Source organism: Wasmannia auropunctata, unplaced genomic scaffold (assembly GCF_000956235.1).
Source record: "Wasmannia auropunctata unplaced genomic scaffold, wasmannia.A_1.0 LD336030.1, whole genome shotgun sequence".
NCBI classification, from domain to species: domain Eukaryota; kingdom Metazoa; phylum Arthropoda; class Insecta; order Hymenoptera; family Formicidae; genus Wasmannia; species Wasmannia auropunctata.
The window spans coordinates 340403-363391 of NW_012026860.1; the positions used below are offsets into that span (position 1 = coordinate 340403).

Consider the following 22989-nt stretch of genomic DNA (forward strand, 5'->3'; position numbering starts at 1 on the left):
ATTCTGTGCAATCCTGATGATTGTTCATACTAACTTCATTAGATAATTAACCGCACCGTCCGCTCAGTTTGACTTGATTAAATCTGTCTCGTTCCGATGCGGCGACGTAACGAACGTGACAAAAAGAACAGCCGCTATACACGCAAATTAAGCAAATGCTCTTTAATCGAGTATCAAAGCTCTTGTTGTAGTTTTACGAAGCGAAGAGATGCTCTCAGAGACTTTACGATATCGATTTTAATTATTAATTCTATTTTTATTGTAAAATGTTGCTTTAATAGGCTAATCCACAAAATATATAATTTTCTCGAAAATTTTGTTACGAAGATCTTTGCATGCAGGATCCTTGCAGATCCTTTACTATACTTTATTGAGTTTTCTTTATAAAGTAATGAAAGGCGTAAAAAAATTAACAAAGGATACATTATAGGTATTGCAAATAAAAAGTGTAGGGAAGCTATTTTATGTAAGCATATACTGTTAAAGAAAACGTAAAACAATTAATATCTAATTTAAATTTTTTTATTTAATTTTCTGCATGATTATATTGTTATTTTTACGTTGTTATTTAATTAAATCATTATCATAGTCATTTCATCAAGAAAAAAAGGAATGGAGTGATCCGTATACTGTAAAGAATTTTTGCTGTGAATCCCATTATTTTCTATCTTTCGTTAACAGACCGATGAATCTTTAAAAGCGTAACGATGTTGCACTGTGACGTTAACAAAGATTTTATTTTAATAGGAAGAACAGCTTTTGTTAATTATTGATAAGTATCTAGTAGTTCTATAGAAGCAATCTGAATTTTACCTTTCCTATTTTTCGTCATACAAATCATACAAAATATACTTTTTAATCGTATATAAAAATAAATCAACATATTATGTCAACAAAAGAATTAATCAATGTATAATATAATTTAGAGAAGTTAGTAAAATCTTGAAAGAACCAAAATGAAGATGAGAAAGAAAACGTTAAACTGAACTTGAATAAAAATGATACTGTACAGTAAAAAGTTTACTTAAATAAATAAAGAATGTAAGTGGAGTACTTGAGATTCGTAAGTGCAGCCTGATGTTACTGTGGACCGTAGATGTTACCAAGGGCAACATTTTACTCGGAAGCGACAGCGAGCGAAAAAGGCGCATTGCACCTCCGGAGTATACCTGCCCTTTTGCGATAAGAGTTTAGAATGTACGATGCGTGTCTACGTTGGGTATCGCGGGACTTGACTGCAAAGCGACATCGTAGACTGGATGTGTGAAATCTTGTATTTTCAGGCACTGGAAAATTATTAAATTATGAATGTAAAAAGAAAGGAAAATAAAATGTAGAAAAAGAGAAAAATATTTAAAAAACAGAACCTACAATTTTCTTATTTGTATTCTTGATTTTGTAAATTTAAATAGAAATCGAAAGCTTTATAATCTTTTGCGTAAGCATTTTGCATATAATCGTATGTACATGTGTACATATGTATGTATGTATATATATACTGTTTGGGTGACTTATAAAAAATAAGTGAAAGTATTATATATTCAAATAAAGAGACAGCTGAATATAAGTAAAATATATCTATATCATGATGGATTTTTGATGCGTCATAATTAATGATACATATATATAGTGTTATGCCCGCGTCTACGTCCGCGTCTTGTAAGTATGCGTCGTTCGATGAACCATCAGCGAGCGGTCAGCTGTTTCCCTGATGACGTATACTTACAACGCGGACGTAGACGCGGGCGTAGACGCGGGCGTAACAATTATATATATATATATATATATATATATATATATATATGCAGATTTATGCAAACATTTTTTTAAATATCTTCTCTAGTTAAACGTAATTGATAACATCGATTATATGTATAATATATGTACGGAGATTTGACAATTTATTTTATATATGTTTTTTCAGTCTTTCATTGACAAATTGCAATTGTATAAATTCTTTCAGATACATATTTGAAGAATTCTCGCTGTTTTTCTCTTTTTTAATTTTAATTTTAATTTTAAATTACTTTTATTTTCTACAAACGCACATATCAAGAAGCTATATAGAACTCCTTTATTCAATAACATTAGTCTTTTTACCTGATCGAACTGATCGAATTAGATCCCATTCTTTATTTTTGTCTAATTCTCTTTTGTATGATTACACACACACGTACACGGCCCACAGGATTGATGCTGACTGTTATTTTTGAGATTGTATGTATGTATATGTATGTACATACAAGCATTTACCGTCTAAATTACATCTCGATATCAGTGATATCACTCGCATTATGTTCGATGCTCCGATTATACAAGCCCGACAACAAGATAATATACTAACAGCGCCGCATGACACAAACTCTTTGAACTAATATTCTCCATGGTTGCCGCTCATTTCAAGAGATGGCGTTACCTGATTATCGTCGGCACGGTTGGGGTCGGCACCATCGGCACGCTTCTTCGGCTTCTTCAAACGGGCGACGGACGCGAAGTTGTATGTATGTATGTATACATACATATGAGCAATTAATTATAATTTTGCATTTCTAGATTAGTTCTGGTTTCCGATCGTGGATCGCAGCTCGTGTACGATCTCGCGTGTTGTGTTTCGTTAACGTTTTGCGTTTATTTCGCAAAAAATGCGCGATATCATGTTGGATTATTTTATATGTAGAGCGTTTCGATACATCTTAAACGTAAATTTGTCAGCGGATGTTGGAGTATGCATCGCACCGAGTTCATTACGCCATGGATTCATATGCGGAGACAGGAGGCTAGGTTCCGAAACGAGATGAAATGTTTGGATGTGGTAAATTTATGATTCTTTATAATCTTATCGCTACAATTTTTTATTTCGATATCTTACGAGGCATTAAACGGCATCACAATGACGTAGAAAATAAACTTTTGTATTTATGAACAATGAAGGCTGTAATATCTAGTTTTTAAAGGTATCTTAGGAAACGTGCGTTTATTGATTTGTCTATATGAAAAATAATGCAGGATGTATTTATATGCACATATATATATACATTTATATAGTAGGGATCTGTAATTTATTAGAATCATACTTGAAACAATTATTTAAAGTTCTAAAAGGACAGACATGTTTATAAATAAAAATAATAAATGGGGCAAGACAATAAATTAATAAGGTAGGACCATCGACCGAGCGACATTCGACGACATACTTTGGCAATCGCAAGCGGGAGAAGAGAATCGCTGACGCAAGATCGGCATATGATCGTTTGCACGACATAACTCCCTTCGATCCGGGTAAACCGCGATGTGATCGCACGAAGCAGAGTTTCATTTGGGCGGAGATACATGAGGAGAACAAATGTCACGTCGTGCCAATGACTGCTAATCACTGGTACGGTCGACCGAATAGAGTCCAAATCGATTATCCCGACATGAAATTTGCTCAATCGAGCGAAACCAGGGATTTCTACAGTCGGCACATCTCATCCTGACTCTTGATAGCGCGGAACGAGAAACTTTCTATCTTTCTTGTTTTATGAAATGTTAGACAAAATTTGTAATCTGCATGCACATTTTCAAGACGAAATACAGCTGAAAGAGATACAAAAAATTAATGGCTGGAATTTATAATATAAAAAAAGCTTTACGCTCTATTTTCTTGATCTATGACATCTATGTTTTTCTTTCATTGACGTTTTACTATCGTTGATATTTTACTGTCGTCGCGTTAATGTAATCAATTAATAAACGGGTAAAACATCTAATTGACTTTCTATCTGAATAAAATGTCGCGATTTGATTATTTCGAATATTATTTCGAATCTGTGGAAAAGAAGACCATTTTATGAAATTTTATCGAGTTTTATGTTTGCTGCTTAAAGTTTTCATCACGCTTGATTAAAATTAGAACAAGTTTCGACACGATGAATGAATACTTGACACATAGGGCAGAATACGCTAACGCAATTGCCAATTAATATTAGCGTACTGTGTTGTGTTTTCAAACATTGGATAAACGTGTAACAATATTGACAATGTATAGGATTTGTCCGGGAGCAGAACGGGTAAAATGAAAGTATGGTGCCGTAAACCGCACACCCGATTTACAGACTACGACGCACGGTGCTTTTGATTAATGAATTATTTTTGTTACGATACAATAAATTTTTTTTATCTCGGCAAAGGAATCGTAAAATATTTATGTTATTTGAAAGGAATTTAAATCGAATCTTTTTAAATCTGTAGGAAATGCGCATTAAAATCTAAAAGAATCATTTTTCAATTTATATATCTTTTCGTATTATTAATAATCTAATTGTCACTAATTAATTTTTGCTATTTTACTATATATTAAAAAATTTGATATTATGCAATGTAAGACATTTAATTATTTTGTTATACCGTGTACTCTGAAAATATTTTATATCAAAAACTTTTATTTTTAAAGCGAAATATTTTTAACCTTTGAGGTAATATCTTTATACTTTCCTGAATTCCTCTCTCTCTCTCTCTCTCTCTCTCTCTCTCTCTCTCTCTCTATTATTATAATAATGTTGAGAAGAATACAAAAATCACTATTAGACTTTATTTTTTGAATTAATAAAAAGATGTATGTACATTTATAATATGTACATAAAAATGAAGACAAATTGTCATAAAGTTGCTTCTAAGACTTAATGATATGCATCGATTGGCTAGTTTACAAGAGATCGATGCTTTTAATGTTATCTTATTCGCGGATTTCTTTTCTCAAGCATCGCCATAGAAATTTCTAATTGTATGCATTTTCAAATTTATAAATATCTTATTTAAAATCGGTATTGGTTCCTAATACAAAGATGCTACGCGTTAACAATGTAATGATTTTCCTAACTCCTATAATTGTATGCATTTTCAAATTTATAAATATCTTATTTAAAATTGATATTGGTTGCTAATACAAAGATGCTACGTGTTAACGCGTAATGATTTTTACATCTTAAATCACATCTTAGTCTTAAATAGCGATTTAAGATTTGAATGTACTTTTTTGTATTTATTTGAAACAGTTGTGTCTCGTATTTTTCAAAGCGATTCGTGAACATCTCCAAGATCTCTAGGCATTTCTGTGATGTTTTCTTTGTTGTATGATATGGTGTCGCGGAAGTGAGGTTGATACCGGGATTGCTTTACTTCCGAATACTCAAAACGAAATGCCACGGAGAAAGAGAGAGAGAAAGAGGGGGGGGGAGGAGGGGAGAGAAGAGGGAGAGAGTGCGCGTATACAGACACGTATAAATTTCCGCCTTCGACTCGTAACTCAGCATCGAGTTTCATACGAAATTTCGCGAGATCCTTGAAACTCAAGAATCGGAAAGTGCTGACTTTAGCCGGCGATGTTTGTCAAAAAGAAATTTTTCTTTACCGCTGTTTATATATACATCGAGGACATTAACATTGCACTCTTCTGTACGATACGCGAACGCGATCGTCGTAGCTTTCGATACTTAAACGCTAGACATCGAAGATATAACGTACCACTCGACATCGCTTCATCGTGGCGGTAGGTCAGTTGTCTGCGAAATGGTCCTTGCATATTTTATTTAAAGTAAGCGTTTCTTGGATAGTATGATTACATATTCGTGTATAAAAAAAGATGTGAAGGACGTACAATCGAATAAATAATAGACAGTAATATCATTAGATCGATGTTTGGCTCGTGGGACTTTGTCTAGACGGAGGTATAATCGAAGGCGACATGAGTCTTACATTTATGATCAAACATGATTGTAAAGCTCGGCATATTGGTATACTTTTTTCACGAAAGCGCATATCATTATAATTTGGAAAGAAATACAATTTGAATTTTTTAAAAATGAGTTTTACCATGTAAAGTAAACCATGTTAGCCATTTAGTATTGAAAAGGTAAAGATAAAGATAGTTACTGCTTTTCACGGATTGCTAATCACTACTGAAGACCGTGCAAAGGAGTCCGCACAATTTATATATATATATTTTTTTTTCAGTCAATTTGCTTGAATTTTTGATATGTGTAGTTTTTGCGTACGTGCGTGCGCGCGGGCGCGCGCGCGCGCGTGTGTGTGTGTGTGTGCGTGTGTCAGCAGAGTTTAGCATCATTAAATACTACGGGAGTAACGAACCGCGAGATTCTTATCTCTGCTGATACGAACACGCTCACGCACGCATGCACGCATGCACGCAGTCATCGCGGACATTCGTATATACCGATATATATAGATAGCACATAAATGCAAACTTGTGTAAGCAAATGTACGAACAGATCTCATAAAAAAGAATTTCAAATATTTTTAATTCAGAAATTATAAATGTTTTGTAAATAGAGATTTTTGATCAGGGATGCAAGAACTACAACATATAAAAAATTCAAGCAAATTGACAGATTTTTTTAAATATAATCTAGCTCCTTAATGTGCATTAATAAGCGCCGACATTACTTCTACTATAGATTTAACTATCTATAGATAGTTAAATCATTAGAGATACGAGCAATGTGACGTCTGTTCGCAAATCGTTGTTTATTTCCGACTCGTTAATTAAAAGTCTAATTAGTACCACGTCAATTAATGAGAATTCCACTTTTGCTGGGCTCTACATGGCCGTTCACGTAGAAAAAGGAAAATGTCGAGGACGTTTTCGTGGCACTGCGTGACGACCAACAATTAGAGACTTCTCGTGACCTCTTTTTTGTCATTATTTATTTATATGTATACTGTGTAATGTAATTTTTCGAGCAAGAGAGAAACTCGTTGAACCGAATTTAATCTCTTTTAGCAACGTTAAAATTATAAAAACTTTGAGAAAGTTGTAATATATTATATATTTTGGAATTTTTTGGGTGATACACATTCTCGCTATTAAAACAGTTTTTTTTAAGTATTGGAAAAAATTAATGATAATTTAACATGTAGTTATAATATTTTGCTAACAAAATTTTTTAGTCTTTGTCATAGTAAAATTGAGGACGCTTCAATTATTTATGGCAGGGAAAAACCATACGCTACGATAAAAATCTTATTAGAAGTAAATTTAAATGGTTTCTGTATCGTATACATTGATATTAGCGGGCTCGTCTCCGTTTCTAGCTTCAGGACGCAGTTAATCGAATTACCTTTGGTACCGTAAAGTAACGAAGCCAAAAGGGCTATATAGTGTGTGACCCCATTAATAGTTGCTTCCGAGAAGTTAGATACGTTCACAGTAAGGGCGAATAAATTTTGGCGGTTACGAGGCTTGTGAAGTTTCTCCTTCGAATTGTTTTATAGTACCCGACGGACTTTAACGGTTTCTCTGCCTAGCCTATTATGCTTATATCTTCCCGTTTCTTCCTCGATCCTTCAATCGCAAGACAATCACCGCACAAGTATTTGCCAAGCGTTACCGATTACACCCGACGATGAAATCGATCCGCGCGTAATTTTATTAAGCGGTAGTGGTACTTTAATGGGTTGTATAACACACATAATTAACGTTAACGGATCTATTTTCCCGAACCTGTTTAACTGGCACATCGTTGACGTTAATTGGTGGCCGTGCAAGTTTCGTGCGGATTAATTGTTAACAATAATATGCGCGCATACACGTAACAATCTAAAGTTGCGTTTTCGATGTTTCGACGATAGTGAACTATAATCCAATGTTTGTTATTCGATGAGTCGATTACAACCGCAATATACAATACCTCAGTGATTCTAAATTCGCGTATTTCCGCAAAATTTACAAACTGATAATTACTGTAACAACTGTTCGTCATGGCGCCATATATATCTCAAGATAAATACTGCAAGCCGCAAGTATTCGAGCTTCATCTCGCAACATTTTTCTCAAGTCGACCGCACTTGGTGCGGTGGCGTCAGTAAATTTCCGGTACGCAGACACGCTATCGCGATATACACGAATCTTCTTTTTGCTCGGAACGGCGTATATCATGAGATTCGTTTTCTCGTCACATTGCTAAAGTATATCGGATAGATTTACAGTGTGACATAAATTATCTCAATCTGCTATTTGTCACTGCATCGTCTGCCGAGCAATCTATTTGTAAGCTATTTGAAACCTTTGTATGAATATAGTAGGTTAAATATTTGTGGAAGTATATCTTTCGCTAAATTTATCAGAACAACTTTTTCCTCTTACGATCATGTGAGAGTTGGATAAGAGTTGGATATAAATTTGGTGTACGATCGTCGATGTTGCTTAATAGACTAGACAAGTGAATACGATATGACGGCGATAAATGTCGACAAGACGTGCTCCGTGTTACCGATTTCTCCGCAAAATCGTCGGGAAACGTCTCTTTTGACCGATTGTGACATTAATAAAATATTGGAATGCAAATTCGGTAGTGACAATTCTCAACTTATTGATTGGAAGTTGGAGTCTCTCGACGGAACGAAAGGTTTCCTCGGCCAATATTATCATCTTCGCATTACGGCGCGAATCGACGGCAAGGCGCAAAGTTTGCAGTTCTTCGCCAAAGCTCCACCGCCGGCTCACAGCCCGCAGTTCGAATTTCTGCAACGGTTTGACACGTTCAACAAAGAGATCACCGTTTATACGGATTTGGTGCGACGGATGGGTGCGGGTGGTCCCCCAAAGTGGATGGTAGAGTGTTACTTTTGCAAACGAGACGTCATCATCATTCTAGAGGATGCGTCGATAGATGGTTATGCTACACTGAACAAATACGTACCGTTCGACAAAGAGCATTGCGTTTGGCTACTGAGAACGCTTGCAAGACTCCACTCGAGGTCTTTGCTACTGGACGAGAGACTTTGTCGGGAGAGCGGCCGGACCATCTTCGATCTTTACGGACCACTGCTGAAGGAGGTACTCTTTGTCGAGGGGGATGACAGGTCGGAAAGAGCCCTCATCTCCAGTATTACAGGTGTCTGTGCTATGATCGATTTCATCGAGGAATTCGACGATAAAGAGAAGATCATTGTTAAGCGCCGAATTACTGAATGGTCTCGAAAAATTTCAAAATTATTGGCACCATCAAAGGAACATAGAAACGTTATTTGTCATCGCGACACTTGGGCAAATAATTTAATGTTTCGATACGACCTAGCCGGCCAAGTAAACGGCTGTTATATAATAGATTGGCAGTTTCTTTGTTATTCTCCTCCGGCTATCGATTTTGTGTGTTGCCTGTACTTAACCACTGATCGAAATACCAGAGATCGTCATTTCGATTTTTACGCCAGAATTTATCACGATTCATTAGCTCGGGGTTTGTCGGAGGAGGGTCTCGATGTGGAAAATTGTCTCTCCTGGACGGCATTTCAAAAGAGTTACGTAGAGGCGCGAAACGTAGGGCTTGTTTATGCTGCGCTCAATCTGCAGATAATGCTACTATCCAGTGAAACAACCGCGGATTATTTTTGCAATTCGACCGAAAAACTTGAACAAGTTTTGTACGGGGATGAACGAGCGGAACTTGTGCGCTATCAATGTGAAAAGGAGCCAATGTATAAGATGCGTATGTTAGAGATTTTACATGAAATTAAAGATTGTCTGCCTGAACATCCGCCGAATCTGTAATTTTTAAACATGAAGTACGGTATATTCAGAGAAGCGTATTGGTAGCTGCTTTACGATAAAAAATAAAATTGATTGTGATAAAAGATTGGAATTATGCCAGGTATGAATCATCGATACTTTATTTACAATTTTTTAATTGCTTGTAAATTTCGAAGAATTGTATTATGTCATTCAGAAGAAATGTATTTGTGTATAATAGTTAGAATGAAGAATTTTCGAATGTATGCAACATATTAATACATGTAAATTTTTTATTAACATTGAATTAATTATTTGGAAAAATCATTTATTGTTAGTTTTCATATATACTACAGTATAGGTAAATATTTATATGACTTATTCTTATAGTTATAATTAAAATGTATTCTTTCATGAGAAATATCTCGAGAGGAATAATGTACGTCAAAAAGATCTTAAGTCTCGAGATAGTTTGACATTAAAACATGTATTGGATGGGCAAAGAAATATTGGAATCTCTGCTTTTCAGTTATAATTGATGACGGAGAAATGTTTCTGATGCAAATGAACGTATAAAAGCTTTCCCATGGGAATTTCATTTTATTCATTTTTCAAACGCTATCATTACGTTTCATTTCTCCTTCTTGAGAGTTTCTCTTCAACTGCATATTCATTAGCGCATTAGTAAAATAAGTAGAATACTACATTATATCTTTATTTAAATGTAGTTTTATAATTTTTATCTGTATAATCGGTTATTGTATATTTAGTTTATTATAATTAAAGTGGGTAATTTTCTTTCGAACGTTTTATATATATGTCTTTATTCAATACACGGTCATTAGAAAAAAATTCTAATTTTACGGTTAAAATCGTTGTGTGACATAGCACTTTGCAAACTTAAACGAGATCATCATTCCATGTTACATCAGAGTAACTTTGTGATGAAAAGAAAAAGGGATTACGCTGCGTAATAAACTTTAGAGCAGTTAGCTAGAAAAGAAAGTGTGAGAAAAGGAAAATTTAATACTTAAACTGAATTTATATTATTATGTACATTTATATATTATATATATATGTATGTATAACAAAAAAAGAAAGAAAGATTTTTAATCGACTTATTAATTTATATAGGTTTATGGTAAAGAGTATCTCTAAATATAATTATCTAAAGAAACAACAGTTGTGTATCTTATTTAAATTTAAATAATCTGAAAGAAACAACGCAATTTTATATTTTGTATGTTAAGAGTTGCATGAAATCTACAGATTATTTTTTTACAATTGTATAAGAAAAATTTATGTACATCAAAGATACGTTTATTAAAAGGTCATACAATTTTTGTATAGTACAATATATAATGACTGAATGAAACATTCATTAATTTTCTTTATATAATTTTTTTAACGGCAGAGTCGTCGTTCGCGCGACTATTGATACCTGCGAGGTATCTTAGCGATAAAATGATGAGGAACGGCCAGACTTAATGACCCGTGACGTTATATCGAATTAAAGCGGAAGTTCCTTTTATTGCCAGCTATTTAAAGCCCACGTAAATTACCTTTGCAATGTACTAATGATATACTTGCTGGCGTAAACTGTCCCGACCGTCTACGGGATAGATATTTAGAGACTGCAAATAGTTATTGCGTGTTTACTATAGCTTAATTGACTATATAGTCGTGATAACTTGCTGAATGCGGATTAAACTTGATCTATCCCGTTGATTTTCACTCGACGGCACGAAGCCGTCGTCTATCTAGAATAGTGTTATGATTTCATTATACATAGCAATGTGCATCTCACTTTAACGTTGTGATAACGGATTCCAATAATCTTTTATAATAGAAATCGCGAAAGTGTGTTAACTACCGCATCGTTATTAAATTTTGCTCTGAATTTTTACTAGTTTTTTATATCCATCTAAACTGGTAATTTTTTTCACAATACTTTTATTAATCTAAACGGATGAATCTCTGGTTATAAAAATATATGTGAAACTTACCCGCAACTGCTGGAATATTTATTACATATCTATTTAATCAACTGCTTGAAAGTAAACATTTTCGATCGACAATCGAATAATTCGTTCTGTTTGTTCGAATAAAAGAGAGTACGAATCGTGTAAGGAACTTTCAACCGTTCATGATATATACATTCATCTCTCGGAATACCAGGATCGCGGACGCGCTGTTTATGCGAAATCCTGTGGCTCGTGGTGGCCAGAACGGAGAGCGCAGGCGTCCGGAGTCCTGTGGCGGCAAGCGAACTCCGATTTTCTCTAGTGTCGCGTCAACTGCCGCTGGAGAGTCATGTGCATCGCACCACCCTCCCGGCTGTGCTTAACAACCCCTTCTTTGCGTGGCTTTACCACGTTCCCTACTTCTCGTTAAAAGTTAAGTCCGGAATTACAAAGTATTTTTGAAGTGCGCCATTATTTACGTTGCTAGGTCATTTGCGCGTGAGCTTTCAAATGCTTTCTTGATATCGTATACTTACAATTAGTGTAATAAAGCTCTTGTTGCGCCTTTTTGCTTTCGTATGCTAGAATGAATGTACATCTCGTGAAACTCGTAATTAATTCGAGGTTGTAAGGATCCTAAACCTAACCCATGACAATCTCTTCGTGATCGGAGTTTCGATCTCAAGATTAGAAGACTGGAATTTTCGATTTACGTATAAGAGGTCGTGAATGAGAGTGTACGATCGGAAAAGCGAGCATTGTGCGTGCGTTTTGTAGGAACGCAATCGTTCAATGTGACTGGCGGACGCGCGATCTCGCGTGGTGGCGATTTCGTTCGAAAAGCGTTCATCCCGAGCGCGTCCCATTTCCGGTCGTTTGCCGTTCGGAAACGTGACGAGTATTTGCGAAGAAGTGCATCGATCATGAATTGGTGCGACGTGCGAGCTTACGCGGATTCGATCGACAAGTCGTCCGCACGTCGAGGAATGTTCGCATCGGGCGCCAAAGCATGAGGAACGACGCATTGACGTAATGGTGAGCTCAACCATATCAATTCTGAATCTATATTAGCGCATTATGTATTTCGTTGATAAAAAATAATATCTGTAAAGATAGGTGTATCGGAACGCTTGTAGCAAATATTTGACAACAATCGACAGAGATAAATGAGATTTTGCAAATAATGCTATCTTATTTGTTGCAAAAATGAAATATTTTCATGCATAAGACGTTCGAGCATCGAATGCTGACGGATACATAAAAACGAGTAATAGATTTAATAGTAAGCGAGAGAAAAAAATTGCATGTTGCACAAAGTGTAAATTCGTGTTATGAAATTGTGGGCCACGAAAAACGTGCCTTACAATTTACATAATACGAATTGCTATCGCGCGACAAAGTCATCTCCGCGTTGAAGGAGTTGACCTTTTATTGGAGTGCGCGGAAGGATAGAAAATGGCGTGAGAGAGTTTCGCAGCCATCAACCATTAATGGCACGTGTCGAGGCACGCAATCTACATACCTAAGTATGTACATAGGCTGAGTACAATGGTGACGTGTGATTTCAGATTCTATGTTATTCTGTTCCAACTTCATACACGCGTGATTAGATAGTAATCGTGTGCGATTGATCGATCGATATAACATATCTTTGATAGAACAATACTTATATTATTTAGAAAAACGTTTATTTTAAAACGTGTTTTACTTACTTTGCAAACATTGTTAGCAAATCTTTTCTTGTACATAATTTCGTTTATTCGTCATTAAAATACTCGTATTTAATAATATATGTTTCTCGTCCTAATATACACATAATATGTGTATATTAGATATGTTGTATTTACCTCAATTACATTGATATTCTTTAAAAGAATTTGTAATCAATGTCTCGTAAAGCAAAAATTTGGCTTTAGTTGTCGTGTTATATTCTTCAATGACAGTTACTTTAATTTCGTTATTTCTTGACGATTTAATAAAACGACACATGTTTTCGATATCAACGATTTATTGCGACTACTATATGCGTATATATGTAGCGTTGAATTGGCAAGTTTTAAGCATTCAAAGCAAGAGATTCGGCCGTCAAGCAAACAGAGAATATCTCTCGTCGGCAATGATTTATTCGACGTTCACAGAATGACAGCGGGTGACATTCGTGTGCGCTTGACACGCGTGCGACGTATGTGTGTTCAAACACGTGACGGGGATCACCATGAGTCCTGACACTCGTTACACGACTGACTTTACAAACGCGGTGTATACGCTACGAAGTTCACAATCTGCTGATATATATGTCTTTTGCCTAAAATATTTTCTCCTTTATTTTTTATGTCAGCAAATTTTTCGGAGATATCTTTTAAATTTGTTTTAAATAATGTTGAAATATGTATAGATAATATTTGGGCTAAGACAAAAGAGTACAGCGTGCATTCGTGTACGACTGAGCATAATTAAACGTGTAGAAATTGCTTAATAATCCTAACCGCTTGTCACAGGCAAAGCTGTGTCAATTTACTCCGATGTCTCATATCCACGAGCAGGTTACGTGACGCATTAGACTTCATACACATATAGAACATATGCATGCCTGGTTCGAGATAAACCGCTGCGAGCTAATGGCATTAAAATGTCTCGCGACTAATTCCCTTTTGGATGTGCATAACTGTATTTCAATTTGGATATTTAGTATATACATATATATAGTTGTCGACCTTACGAAGTGAGAGAAGCGAAATGTGACAAGTAAAATAATCGTAACACTCAAAATCGCAATGTCACTTTTACAAACTGCGAGATTTTATTTACACTTTCATGCGCGTAGTCTCGTAGTCTCATACGGAGATTGCATTATCAGTCACGCTGACGCGTGTAAACCGATTTCGCTGGCATGCGCGTTCCGAAGGTTGCATGTGCATTTACGACCGTCGCACGCGCTACAAACATCAGAGCTCGCAGTACACATTTCTTGGAGATATGAGCTTGATTCGGGCCAAGGACCAAGTCCTGTTCCAACTTGCTAATTCTAGTTTCGTACGATCGGTAAATAAGCATGATAATGGATAATCGGACTCGGTTGACAGTTATAGACTATACCAAATCGACTCATTTTAAACTTGTTAAACTAACTTTCACGTTTTTTACATTATAGCCGCAAAGTTTTATTTTATATGTTGTTTACGTGATACATCTAGAAAGCTAAATTTATATTTAAGGTGAATCACTCGTAGTTGCTTTGGGATCTAGACGATTGATCCCTTGAGAGAGATCTCGAGATGACATGTATATCTCTTGCGATGCGACGTCATGCAATTAGACGTACACAGTTACACACGTGGTCATATCGGTAAACTCTCGAAACCAACATCGGATAGTTCATACGTTAGTGCGATTCAGTTTGAAGCCGTAAATTAACTGTAGTGGTAATTCCGCTCCGACAAAATCTCCGTGAAATATCTGCCGTCATATCAATCGGCAATTCGAATGGAGTTTTTTTTTTGTCAAAAGATATTTTATGAGTCATATTTTTAATTTGTTTTTGCGCAGATTCGCAGTAACCAGTATCGCGAAGCGATGTGTTCTCTTCAACTCGTGTAACGTGGAGAGATTATTAAATTCACGATCTAACGCAAAATTAGCATCTTGATGAAGTTACGAATGCAAATTATTTTCCTTGGCGTGTTAGCTGAGCTTTGAAGTTATGCGATTTACCGCTTAGAATTACTACGGATATAGAGTACGATGTATGTACGTAATAATAAAATTTTCTCTTTTCATTCGTACTCGAGTCTTCAATATTTTTATCTTGGCAATACATACGAAAATTGCTATTGATATCTTTCGCAATATTTCATCATCCGGATTCTTTCTTGATGAAATTCGAATCGTTGTAAAGGTACTAACATGCGACAACCAAAAATCTAAAATACTTTTAAATCAAGCGTTAGCGGATTGAGAATAAAGTCCAATGAACAAAAGGAAGTTAAAATTCTCTCTTTGATCTGCTCTTTTAAGCACTGTTTCGTGTAATCAAAGAATCCGTGATTTTCAACAGTGATTTTTAACTTACAATTAGACGTAATAACCTGATAACGCCCGCTCAGCGATCGTACATAGATATGAAAATGATTCTATTTGCGAACTATGAAAACGAATAGCTTGCGAGAGTAATCCCCGTTTATAAACGCACTACTGATACATGGTAGAATAAAGAAAGGCACGTCTATTATCCGGTGCATGTAATATTTACCGCAGTACGACGGTACTAGAATATAGCGACAGTGTAACAGCCAAGAATCGATATCTAGCAGCCTTTTCTTACGGCTTAGATCTTACATTCTAAATATGCGGTGCGCTGCGAACGTAGCACGCGGCGTACTTGTAATGGATAAAATAAGATTTTGAAAGAAAAATAATTGAGTAAAAGTAACGAAAAAATCGACGCGTGCAATATAGTTGCGAATACTAAACTTGCTTTTAATTTGTATATTTTACGACGCCAAGTTTGTACATGTTCTATATGCAACGCGATAAATTAAAACCGTGGGGGATATATTGATGGAACGACCAACAGGCACGCACGCATCAACCGCGCGATTTGTTATACCTGCGAATTATCGTGGAAAAAGGTCGAGATAAAGACGCGTATGTTGTTTCGATTGTGCGTTCCGGCCAGAGTTTTCGCGATAAAGTTAATAAATGGTGCACGTCCGTGGTTCTTAACTCCACTTATCACATCGTTCTGGTATAAGCTCATTAATTCCGTAAGCTCATTTGTTAGCCACTTGTACTGAACATGTTGCGATTTTCAACAGCGATATCAAAAGCTCGATGCCCGTGTTCTATATGCGTTTTGAATAGCATAAAATTGATCCGCGCAAAACAATTTACAAGGCCATTGTGATGTCTATTTAATAATAGTCTGTGATCTGTACGGCATTAGTTCATTGATATCGTATAACTATAAATAATTGGCGGAAGTAAAATGTCGTTCATGTCCGATAAAATGTATATGATGCTCGTCGTACCTATATCCATGCGGGATTGCATGCGCTTTGTTTCGAAGATAAAACTAATACATAGATAGAAAAGAGGGGGAGGTTTGACGTAACGTGTGCAAATACAGAACAACAACGTGTCATTCGTGAAAAGGGATGCCTTCGATATTTTGATACTACCAATATACTCTCCGTGTCGGATATTTTTATCCTATCTATATCCTATTTTTGATATTCTGTCTATATTCTATTTTTGTGACGTATCGATAAATTCACTTCCATCGCCATTAGGAATATTAAATAATAATGTTAACATCTTGTACAGTTAATTTTTCTATAATTAAAGAAGCTTACGTGGTATACACTTTATTACATTTACATGTCTAGTAAATTGCAGTCGATTTTAAATCTTTTTTTCCCATTTGTTTCACATAAATGCGTAAATACGAATTGCAGACATGAAAGCGTTACATCGCTCATGTAGAGAACAAAAAAAGACATTCGTTGAATATACAGACGTTAACTTCAATGAAAATCTTTTTATCCTCAAAAGCTTTATCTGTCTAATTACATCACGGATATAATATGTTCAAGTACACCTATTATTTTAATAGCATAATATAATATATTAATTTCAAAGGTATTTAATTATGTGTACAGGATGTGATCTTTTATGTGTTATTAATATATTATTTTTATTACAGAATTGAAGTGTCGTTAATATGATAAAATAAGAGTATATCGAAATTGTGGTCACTATAAAAGCTCGTGCTTTTAGAATTTCACGATTGCGTGCAGCGTATCTAGAAAGCAGGACGTAATTCGAGAAAAAACACGTTTATGTTTGAACTAAATATGGATTGCGACTTGGCATGTAGGATAGTAGAACGTGACTTACACGCATTTGCTTCTAGAAAACTTCATTTTAATGCTAAATTATTTTCACTTTTTACGACATAAATATATTGTAATATTTTATATTTATATTATATAACTAATCGCATTTGTTCAAAAATGATGGTCAATGTTACTAAAAGATGTTTTTTATAGAAGGAAAAGATAGTGTACAGTACCTATATGCGTGATTTTAGGAGTAAGTTAAATTCTCGCGTTTCTCACTACATTTTTTAGTAAATGCCCGTTAAATTAAACTCTTAATGCTATAGATACGTCTGCGCTATTACTGTCTCTAGCTGATTGAAGTTTGAAATTTTATGCATCGTTATGTACGTTCCGAAGTTTTATGCTCTGATAAAAATCCCACGAATCCGATGAATCATTGACGAGAAAAAACCGCGATCTTAAGTTTATAATTTTATGTTCTGATATGTTTTTACATATCTTTCTTATATACGAATTGTCATTTGTTGTTGTTAGATATACAAATATATAGCAATTTTTTATTAATCCAAAGCTTATTGCTATTTATAATAACAATATCACACGGTTAGTAAAGTTCTAAATAAATATTATATATATAATTACGAAATCTAGCTTTTCAACAATTTAGACTAGGTTAAAACATGTGTACAAAGGCGATTATAAACGGATCTTCTGAGATTACATATTTTATATGTAACGTATACGCGGAATGATATACTACAGATGTTATATTCATTAGTCATTAGGATTTTGCACATGATCTTCTTGAATACGATACATCTCTGCAGTGTCATGATTTTCTCCTCCGATTATTCCATTTGAATCACAGATATGAGCGTTCCACTCAATAGCTCGTGAGAGCGGGATAGATTACACGGTAGGAGCTACAAGTACCAGATTCTATATACCGCCTCAAGACGCGTATATGCATATGGAACGCTATGGAGCGGTGTGAAATCTCCTTACGTTAAGCTACACTTGCTGCCAAAACTAACATGTTCAAACACGTACATGAAGTTATCGCACCATATATGTAGTTACATTTTAAGCCATGTTATAGGAGTTTGCATATGTTATTAGGTTTATTCGATGATACAAAGGATATCTCATATATACAGTTACCATATTTTATTCTAATATATTTTAAGAGAGAATACTAATTAGAGTTAAAAATTCTTGTATGAAAATGTCAAAGTCGTGAGAGTTAGGTTTTTGAATTGATTATAAACGAGTCAATGCTAACAAAGTCAATCAATACTCGTATAATACACTTACTGCTAAAAATTGACAAAATAATTAATTAATCATTAGAATGTGCTAAAAGAATATACTTAAAGTATATTCTTATGATGATTGGAAAATACTCTACAAATAATAAATTAGGATATAACATTATAGTTACACTTTACATAAATATCTTTCGAAACAAAATATCTTTTTGTATGTATGTGTCTATGTGTCAATATAATAATAGATTATATAAATTATATTTACATGTCACTTCAGATATTCTACTGTTTTGTTTATGACTTGGTTTCCCTTTTAAGCATGCTTCTGATTCTTTGTATTTATTTTCGTGAGCACATACGCACATGCAACATGATTCGTACGATACATAAAGAGACGGAATTTTCTCGCGCTATGTCACTGGTGTCAGAACCAAACACGTATGAAGGACACCTATGAAACCATCGTAGAATAATGGCAATCTCTCGTCTCGAGGATGCAATTTATAGCTTCACCCTTAGAAATGGCACGGTTAAAGATACGTTTGCGGAACAGTTGAAAATTTATATATCAATTTTTGTATGCATACAACTAATTCGAATGTTAATGATATTGACTTTTATCTAAAGTATTATTTTAATAATATTTATCTAAATTACCGAGGAAGAGAGTCGATAATTATTTTTCTAAAAATTGATATGAGGTAAATATTAAAATGATATTTGCCTAAGATGAAATTTCAAAACGCTCTTGTCTGATGCTTAAGTAGAAATTTGTGTATTGTATACTTGTTAGTTAATGCATATTAATAGCGTTATGTCTTTTTTACAACTGGTATTCACTATGAGGATATAATATTGCATGATTTTCAAGTTTTTCCCTTTCAAATACTTTTTATAGTTATGCTGAAGTTATGTTGAACTATGCGACTATATGAGGCGCTGCTGCGCATCTTCGAATCTCGTTATCCGTACTTCCACTCCGCAGCGACGTTAGTTCCATTTCAAATAACTTGGTAGTACGCTTCAGTGATCAGGCCGATAATGCTTTGTCGCGTTAGTTTGTAGCTTGTAGAGAATTAACGCCATTCGAAGACTTTTCTTGATGTGACTCGTCTTTCGTATAATTAGCCAGGTTATAAAAAAGTTCAAAAGCAATATTCGTAAAAAGATGCTTTGATTAAAAGGATTGAAATTTAGTTCGTAAGAAAATGCTCGTGTCATATTTCCGTCCAAGTTACAATGACGGACGATTTAATATCGCTCGCTACCACTCGGCGAACGACAGACAGGCTGAGATCAGAAAAGATGTCGGTCGTAAATGGATGTCTTGTGTTGTGGAATAACGAGCGAAAGAATGTGAGAAAAGAGGAAGTGAGGTCGTATTGGGGAAGATGCCCCGACATGGTGGATTCCACGGTATAGCTGGTCCGCGCCGCTGACGCCGTCGGCCAAACTCGAGGCGAATCGATCGCCGCTAGCTTCGCCTTCGTGGACTGGCTCGACCATAAATCACGCCGCAATATGTCGGTATCCCTCCAAAATGGCCTTGAATATTCGGTAGCTGTCGAACGGCATTAGGATGGAAAGCGACAAGACGCGGAACCAAATGAAGACGGCAGTCTGGAGCGCAGGTCCTACAGGCAAGAGGTTCGTGTTAGCCTAGGTTTACTTTGCGAATCGATCATTTACAGCAGCGTGTACTCTTAACGGATCAGTTTCTGTTTGTTGTCTGTGCGTTGTCTACGCAAATCTATCTATTCTCGATATAGGGCGCCTCTATTATGCAAATGAACGTGGCAGATACGCGATATACCTACAACATCAAGTTTGGTAGCTTCGGTGTATCTTTGGAAGTGATCAAAATAATAGATTCTAAAATACTCTAAGTAAATTATACGATTTTCACTTCCGCGTTATAATTTATTAGTGATTTTTTTTTACAACCAACTTAAATTACGTATAAAAGAAAAAGATATTTTAATATAAATTAGTTCTGCAAGTATTGATTATTTGTTAAGTAACTCTCACAGACGGGAAGTCTGAGAACTTGGAGAGAGGATGCATGCTTTGAGAGAGGATGATTCATGCTTTGAATGGAATGAAACTTTCATGTGTCGGTTATAAATGTAGAATAATATCCCTATTTATACGTCCATTTTCGACACTCCGAGATATTCTGTCGCAGGCAAATTATCGGGTCGAATGCGATTATACGTGAGGTTCTGCAAAACCGCGCATCCCGAACTACTGGTCATAATAAATCAACCGTTTTTGCAGTCCGATGTATTTGGCGTCGAGCTCAAGCCACGGATCCCACTAACGCCGCTCTCTTGGCACATTGCCATTTTGACTAGAATGCCCGTTTCAGCAATGACAAAATATGCGTTATTAGTGCCATTGAGAATGCGTGTAATATTTTTTCCAAATAATCGCATTCTCAATCCGATGCGAAATCATCTCCACAAGATTACCAGCTTGAAGGTAACTTGAAGCGCGCACGTAAAAAGTTACGTTAAAAATATTAATTCAAATGGAGAATTGTTCTCTCTTTGCTAACACGTCATGATTTATAATTTTCGCGCAAATTTAAATAATTTCAAAATTGCATTCCCCGTTATATTTTATTACAGTATTTAAAAGTACATTTGATATATTATATGATACTGTTTTCCGTTTCACATACATTGGATAAATTTCACGTTGACAGAAATTTATTTCCAATATCAAGATCATCCAACTTCAATCGGGAACACATTCGCTTCCAAACTGAACGTTCGATGTATGCGTTTGGCCGGCTAGCTAAACAACGTGTTTACTAGCAACTGACAACGCTAACCTCTTCGTGGCATGTTAGCCCTGATTGCAAAGCACCACGCGACTCGGGTTACAACGTTCCCACCAATCGACCGCAGCGATAATTACTTTTTGCATCTACATGCGAAATTCCAATCAGCGAGCTATTCGCGAAAACGCTCGTTAAGGTGGGATATGAAAAATGGAATTTCCGTTAAAGCGGTTTCCAAAATCCAGAAGAAACATATGGATTTTAAAAGTTCGCTACAGTTTTGTTTATCCCTGTGAAAACTCAATTTTCTCTTCCATTGGAAATGATGTCATGTTTATCGAGTGTCGGATGAACATTGAAACGTAGTCATGCGTATGTTATTGAAACTTGTTTAATTTTTGTAATTCTATCCATTACTTAAAGAAATATTCTCTCTTCTATAAATAAGTTATTTGCAAACTGTGAGTTTTACTTTATGGGATTTATTTTATATATATATATATATATATATATATTTTTTTTTTCTTTATTTCTCTCTTCATGTTTTTTTAAAATAGAGCATAATATTCATTGAAGCGATTAACTCTATATTCACTCTAACTCTAAATGAAAAACAACATTGATCATTGCAATTTGTGTATTATATGATTGCTATAAAAGATAATAACTGTAATAAGTGGGTAGAAAATCGATTCTCAAAGTTTCTAATATTTCGGTGGAATCTCGTTGCATTCGCTGCAAGTTCTGTTCCCATGCGTATCGCACAGAACGCATTTATCGAATAGTCGAGTATCTCTATCGACCTGTGTGTCGCGGGAGCGTTTATTAACAACGAACCGCTCTTATCGAAACAGAACGTTGAGCCGTTCATGAAACACGATACACAGGGGAAAAGATAATTCGCCACCCGTTTTCGTTGAAAATAAGAAGCCGGACGACAGCGAAGATTTATGGCTCACCGTTTAAGGTCCAGTTCTTCCTCCTTGAGCTTTTCCATTTCGCGCGTACTGCCACGCACCGGTAAGGAACCTAGCAATCTTCCGACATTTAATCTATAGGTGATCGTCCAACGCGTAATAAAAAGTTACTTATATACTTTTTATATAAAAGAAAAAATGCTGAATGAAAGAGAGAGAGAGAGAGAGAGAGATTTTTTTGAAACAATTATTAATTCTCCAAACAATCTGTACAAATATGCAATTAATCGCACATACATATATATAGCTATTATATCTCGAATTTTCAATAAGCAGCTATTTAAGCGTTAAAGATATCTCTTATATGCGACGTTGTTAATTTCTACAAATGCAGATAAATTTACTTTGCTCAAAGCTGATATGCTAATCTCGTATATACGAGAGACTCGGAAACAAATTTTTCTGCATGTCCGGATGTGCGGACCGTGTTCTCGACTCCGAGATTTTCCATTAACCACAGTGGAATTGGATTCGCGAGGATTTGCGAAATGGAAAATGCGTTCGAGAGGCTAAATAAATCTGGTATAAATCTGACGTCATAGAGCCGCGAATTGCGAATGCAAGAGGGTTGGTAGCAGTAAAAGGCGGTTGTTGCCTGATAGAGTAGAGAAAAAAAAGCACGTGATTTTGTCGAATTTATCTTACAGTTT

The 22989-nt window shown here is 35.3% G+C and overlaps 3 protein-coding genes across 5 annotated transcripts in view; all 3 read left to right on the plus strand.

Moving 5' to 3' along the window:
- Positions 1 to 2465: 2465 nt before the first annotated feature.
- On the plus strand, positions 2466 to 3746 carry LOC105452534. Of its 3 annotated transcripts, none has more exons than XM_011693725.1 (3): positions 2466 to 2505; positions 2678 to 2812; positions 3159 to 3746. In XM_011693725.1, the coding sequence occupies exons 1-3, from the start codon at positions 2500 to 2502 to the stop codon at positions 3474 to 3476; spliced, it is 459 nt and encodes a 152-aa protein (XP_011692027.1). In that variant the 5' UTR covers positions 2466 to 2499; the 3' UTR covers positions 3477 to 3746. The 3 variants fall into 3 exon arrangements, 2 of the variants coding, with proteins under 2 accessions (XP_011692027.1, XP_011692028.1); XM_011693726.1 differs by lacking the exon at positions 2466 to 2505 and adding an exon at positions 2544 to 2589; XR_974742.1 differs by lacking the exon at positions 2466 to 2505 and having other exon boundaries at positions 2596 to 2812; positions 3143 to 3746.
- A 4315-nt stretch (positions 3747 to 8061) lies between these two features.
- Positions 8062 to 9805, plus strand: LOC105452535. The gene has a single exon (XM_011693728.1). It carries the CDS (start codon positions 8228 to 8230, stop codon positions 9545 to 9547), a length of 1320 nt encoding a protein of 439 aa, XP_011692030.1. The 5' UTR covers positions 8062 to 8227; the 3' UTR covers positions 9548 to 9805.
- A 1990-nt stretch (positions 9806 to 11795) lies between these two features.
- The window catches only part of LOC105452538 (suppressor of lurcher protein 1), a 222279-nt gene continuing 211085 nt past the window's right edge, over positions 11796 to 22989 (plus strand). The window contains exon 1 of the mRNA XM_011693729.1: positions 11796 to 12504. Coding sequence (XP_011692031.1) covers positions 12502 to 12504 — 3 coding nt within the window. The 5' untranslated portion in view covers positions 11796 to 12501. The remainder of the gene's footprint in view (positions 12505 to 22989) is intronic.

Excerpts from the sequence above, each read along its gene's own strand:
- LOC105452535 (XM_011693728.1), top strand. The coding sequence starts at position 8,228 with ATGACGGCGATAAATGTCGACAAGACGTGCTCCGTGTTACCGATTTCT.
- LOC105452534 (XM_011693725.1), top strand. Across the intron at positions 2,813-3,158 it reads AGATGAAATGTTTGGATGTG|GTAGGACCATCGACCGAGCG; the intron begins GTAAATTTATGA and ends TAAATTAATAAG.